Raw genomic sequence first — 5674 nt, forward strand, 5'->3', positions numbered from 1 at the left:
CTGTAAACAAGTCAGGATAATAGAGTTCCCTGGAAATGGTACGGCAAGGTAAATACATGACAAGCATTTCCTTTCATTAAAAAATTCTCTCTTGCAATATTTACCAAATTTGTAAGAATTATTTATGTATATTAAGTAACTTTGCATGCTCATACATACTTTTTAACTACCGGTAGTGTATATATATTCTAAAATCTCCTTTGCCGGTTGTTATTTTTGCATTGTAGCTGCATATAATCTTCTATTTACTTTTTTTGATCTGGTTCAAAACAAATGCTCAGACTTACACAAACTATCTCATCTCCATCTGTGGCATACACCTGATTTATCATCTTCCGTCTCAGACCTCCAAACAATGCAGAAAGCAGGTGACCTGTATGCTTACCTTCCCCCCCCCCCCCCCCCCCGTATAAGTCTTCCACTTAAAGCTTAAAACACAACTGATGTCGAGTGTACTCTCTCAATTGTTTTCTTCCTTTGTCATCTTTTGTCAGGCACAGGAGGTTTCTCTTCATTATTCTTGAGCTATAATGAGGTATGTTTGCTTTATTTAAGATGGTAATTGTTGCAGATGTTTGTCTAGTTCTGGTCAGTAATATTCACACAAGTTGGGTTCAACAGATATGCAGACTGTTTAAAAGGCAATGTGACATTTTTAAGGCAGTAACATGAACTGACTCATAAAACATGGTACTTTCAGTTTGGACCATCTTATTGGAGACATTACTACTAGTGAAGACAAGTACAAAGCGCAAGACCAGTTTAGGTTTGCTGAAACAGATATATGAACTTTATTAAAATGTCCATATTATTTTCAGTGCTTTATCCAGGATGTATTAAAAGTGAATTATAATTAATGAATAATGACAGTGGGCATACAATTACTGAATGTTTTGTATTCTTTGTTTTTTCATGCCCATACCAAGGGGTTGTGGTACTGCGAAACACTTTGATCGTGAGAATTTGCATGTTTATTGATGTATTTTTTGACTGCACATTTAATTTTAATTTTATTTTTTTCATATCAATCCATTAGAAGCCAATTAGAATTTTCTTGCATGTATCATATCTCAGTGTTATGGAGGATACCTTGTCATGAGCAGTATATCCCTCAAATGTTTCCTATTCCTTTGCATTATTAATTTACGCTTTTTAGCAATAGAATTTTGTTTGAGGCTCCCTCTTGATTGTTTTGAACAGAACCCAACCAATCCTGCATGCTTTTGTACCGTTTGCTGAGACATCCAGCCCTGCAGTACCCCTCCTAGTCATAGGAATTGTTGCCCACAGGAATAGACTCCTTGGCCTGTTCTTCCTTTCAGCTCACCTCACTTTCTTTACTTAGATGATTGTAATTATTTGAGGACATTGGTCCTTAATGGGTGCAGCAGCAGGACTTTGTGGACTACTGTTACCACTTCTTTGCTGAGGGGATCTGTCGCTGAAAGCTTGGACTATGCTAAGAAGCATTTTCAGAAAGGGAAAGTCAACAAGTGACTGAACAATGGCCGAGGAAGGAATCGTCATCTGGTGGACCACTTCAGGCACATTGTCTCTAGAGACCTAGAGATTAATAGAGACCAACTGTGTTGTTGGCTCCACACACTTTACTGACTGGAACAGGGTGCTCAGATCAATTCAAGGCATCTTTGGGAATATTAAATACCGGTATTTGTGAGAGGAGACTTTTTAGAACATAATGGGAGCGGCACGTGTGAAACGCCGCTTCAGTGCTGTGGTGGATGGGCCAGTGGAGGAAGAGGAGGTCATGAGGCTGGCACAGAGTGCTGCAGATACGGCTAGGGCAGGGGGGAGTCCAGCTGGGTCAGGGACCCCAACCAACTCCTCCCCAATCCATGCCCTAAACGGCAAAACTCATCATCTCCAGAGCAATACCAACAATGCACGGAGGCAGAGTGCCATTGCAGAGTTAGTTGGAGGAGATGCAGGAGAAGGCGAGGTGAGAGCAGGAGGAGTGTGCTCAGGGCTAAGGGGTGTAAAAAGCAGTGTAGGAGGAAGAGGTAGAGGCCGGTCATCCTTGGACCAGGATTCATTCTCTTCCCCCTCCATTGCCAGTCGCAGACGCACTCGACGCTCAAGCCGCCGTCCTCGGCAACGCTTTGTGGGCAAGGACGGACGCTGCAACGTCACCTTCGTCAACATGAGCGAGAGGGGCCAGCGCTACCTCAGCGACCTCTTTACCACCTGCGTGGACATCCGCTGGCGTTGGATGCTTGTCATCTTCACCCTCTCCTTCCTTCTCTCCTGGTTGCTCTTTGGATTTGCCTTCTGGCTAATTGCCTCCGCGCATGGGGACCTCTCCATTGACCTGACCTCCAGCTCCAGCTCCCCTCTGGCATCAGAAGAGGCTCGATCTGGAGGAGAGTCTGATAGAGAGGGAGTGGCTGAGGAGCCGTGCTTTCTCCAAGTGAATAGCTTCATGGCCGCCTTTCTATTTTCTTTGGAGACACAGACATCCATCGGTTACGGATTTAGAAGCGTGACCGAAGAATGTCCCCTGGCGGTGGTGGCGGTCATTTTGCAGTGCATTATGGGCTGCATTATCGATGCCTTCATCATCGGGGCAGTCATGGCAAAGATTGCCAAGCCCAAGAAGCGCAACGAGACGTTGGTGTTCTCTGATACAGCTGTGATTGCACTGAGGGACGGGAAACTCTGCATGATGTGGCGGGTCGGGAACCTACGCAAAAGCCACCTGGTAGAGGCACACGTTCGAGCACAACTATTGAAGGTAGGTGATGAGAGATGTAAAATTCTCACCCCAAAAAAATGAAGTATTCTTAAAGTTTCCCCTTCTATTTTTTTTTTATTTTTTAGATAAGGGTAAAATAAGTAAATTGAAAATGAGAGGGAGAAAACAGGAGGAGGAAAAGAAGAACAGTGTACCAAAAAAAATAGAAGGTTTGCTGTCAGACATCGTGTTGGAGAAAAAAGGTTGCAGTAGGGAGAATGGGAGACAACATCTGTCCTGGAGACGGTTTTTAATGAGAGCTTGTTTTATTTTCCCCTCAGGGGCCAGGAAGATTTACCAAGGATTAACTTGCCCACAATTCTTAAACTGAAAACTGTCATTGCACAGTATGTGGATTAGAGAAATGTGCTGTACAGTATATGCTTATACTTACCTTACTTTCTGGTTTTATTTTTGGTACTTTGAACATCTTTATTTCATGGTCATCAACACTGAGCATGTACCGGTATGTATTTGTGTGTCCACTGGATCAGAAACTGAAACACTGCACAGACTATTTCATTTCCCTTAATAGTATGACCATAGCAAAGTTCAGACAGGGCAGAGGGGATTAAGTTTACCAGGATCATAGAAACACAATTCTAAATACTGGTTGAGGATATTGTTCCATGGTCAGGGTTGGGTAAGTGATAGGCTTATCCATGGGTGGTATGACTCAGGATTTTCAAAGTCATAAAACTACTAACATACATACAAAAACTAAGCTTTTTTTCCAGGGTAATAATTTAAATGCATTTCTTTTTTTAGATAACCTTTGGTAATTATGGATGGTGTCTTTGAAATAACATATGAATTCCCTCTTATCTACACCATGGTGTTGCTTTTTCTTTGTTTTTTTGCCAAAATGAGAGATTATTTTTCTATTACTTGAGCACATATACTACCTGGTTTCTTTTCTTGTCTCCATTTAATATTTCTCCACACTACTAGATGAATTCGGCAACATCATAACAACTGAAAGTGGAAGGTTTTATGCACCAAATAGTAACTTTATGCTCCTTCTTTTTCCCAACTTCAGCCAAGGGTCACAGAAGAAGGCGAGTTCCTTCCACTGGATAATGCCGACATCAATGTGGGTTTTGACACTGGCACCGACCGCATCTTCTTGGTCTCACCAGTGACTATAGTCCACGAGATCAATGACGAGTCACCCTTCTTTGAGATTGACCGAAGGACTCTGGAGAATGACTCTGAATTGGAGGTGGTGGTCATTCTTGAGGGCATGGTGGAGGCGACAGCCATGACAACACAGTGCCGTAGTTCATATCTGGCTTCTGAAATACTCTGGGGACACAGATTCGAACCAGTGCTCTTTGAGAGGAAAGAATGCTACCAGGTCAGGAAAATGGGACATGGATCAGATCTAAGGCAAAATGCAAATGGTCAGCAATATAATGTGAGCAAAAAACAACAATTTATACTGTAAAGTTATTGTTTTCTGCCTTTTTTTCTAGGTGGACTACTCTTTCTTTCATCGGACATATGAAATCCCAAACACACCGTCCTGCAGTGCTAAAGAGCTGTCTGAGATGAAGTACGTTCAAAGTTCACGCTCATCATTCTGCTATGAGAATGAAGTGGCTCTGCAACTCATGTCTCCTAATGCTGAGATCAACCAAGACCCTGAGTCTGCCTCCCCACCGACCCGAACACGATCCCTGGTAGACCATATCCATTACAACTGAACCTGCAAGATAACAACAGGCCTTTAGTGCACCAAGTACTGCTAAGAAGAGATTGTCAGTCAGGTGGGAATAGGCAGGCCGAGAGAGACAGATTATCGTAAATTAGGTCATGGATGATGACGGAATAGTCACTACTGTTAGAAGACGCATAGGAAGCACAGAATAGGAGCAAGGCAAGAGATGCATTATAATTTTAAAATGTTTGCAAGCTCTTACATCCAGAAACGATAGCAGACAAAGACCGGGAGGATGTGGGAGTCAGACAAACTGTGGAGGATTTGAGGTTAATCTAAAGGAGAGATGGTTACTACACTGACCTATTTGTGCAACTGGCCCTGGCAATCTTTCAAAATTGTCTAAGGACTCACTCACATCTGGCCCATCAGTACCACAACGCACAAGCTTTAATGCCTGCCGAACATACAACAGCGCCCTGTTGTGGCTCTACTCTGCAACTGCACCTCTCATGTGAGGCTGCTGTCTGAAATGGATAACTGCTGATTAATGTATTGAGGTAGGACTCAGGAATGTCTTCCACTATTGTGCTGATTTATCATTTTTAATGCTATATTTTCTTATGGTAAGTATTGATAGTGTAGGCTTGATCAAATTTTGAGTGGGTGACTAAGAATCTTTTTGAAATTTTAGAGAGTGAGAGTGACCTCGGCGCGCATCACGCACACTTATATATATATATATGCTATATAATAAAATATTATGAAGTGTAATATGTTGTGTTGAGGTGAATGGCAAGTGGCAGGTCATGCACAATAACATTATACAAGTGTCTTGGAACGTGGAAGACCCTTGACAGTTCAGACTGAATCCAAAGCAAAAGGGGGTTGTTCTCATTAGTTAGATGCTGATCGAGGCCCATGATCACCTCCAGCATCAATAGGATGTAACTGATTAAATATAAACTGAGTGGGAGGGGTCATCTGAAGACAAAGGCCTGTTTTTGCTACTTCTTTGATTAACATCTAAGCAAGTTGAGTATTTGAAGAAACGTCTCATTCATAGAAAATGTTTGTGATGCCCTTCTCTACTTCAAACTTATTACTCAGTGTCTGTCACTCGTGATAGGAATGTAGTGAGTGGTGCCTTCATAACAAACAGTGATCCTGCCACTGCTACCCTTCACCTGCAGCAATTGATTTATTTACTTGTTTTTAACCACATGTATTTGCATTCTGGTGCATATGCAGTGTTTATCCAT

At 42.3% G+C, this 5674-nt stretch overlaps 1 protein-coding gene across 1 annotated transcript; it reads left to right on the top strand.

Moving 5' to 3' along the window:
• The first annotated feature begins 1699 nt into the window (after window positions 1-1699).
• On the top strand, window positions 1700-4458 carry kcnj14 (potassium inwardly rectifying channel subfamily J member 14). The gene is made up of 3 exons (XM_068760401.1): window positions 1700-2752; window positions 3792-4109; window positions 4228-4458. The coding sequence occupies exons 1-3, from the start codon at window positions 1700-1702 to the stop codon at window positions 4456-4458; spliced, it is 1602 nt and encodes a 533-aa protein (XP_068616502.1).
• The last annotated feature ends 1216 nt before the right edge of the window (window positions 4459-5674 follow it).

The sequence above is a fragment of the Brachionichthys hirsutus genome, chromosome 3 (genome assembly GCF_040956055.1).
Source record: "Brachionichthys hirsutus isolate HB-005 chromosome 3, CSIRO-AGI_Bhir_v1, whole genome shotgun sequence".
Classification (NCBI taxonomy): Eukaryota; Metazoa; Chordata; class Actinopteri; order Lophiiformes; family Brachionichthyidae; genus Brachionichthys; species Brachionichthys hirsutus.

Coding starts and splice junctions, on each gene's coding strand:
- kcnj14 (XM_068760401.1), top strand. CDS start 1,700: ATGGGAGCGGCACGTGTGAAACGCCGCTTCAGTGCTGTGGTGGATGGG. Junction 2,753..3,791: donor TTCGAGCACAACTATTGAAG/GTAGGTGATGAG, acceptor TCCCAACTTCAG/CCAAGGGTCACAGAAGAAGG. Junction 4,110..4,227: donor AGAGGAAAGAATGCTACCAG/GTCAGGAAAATG, acceptor CTTTTTTTCTAG/GTGGACTACTCTTTCTTTCA.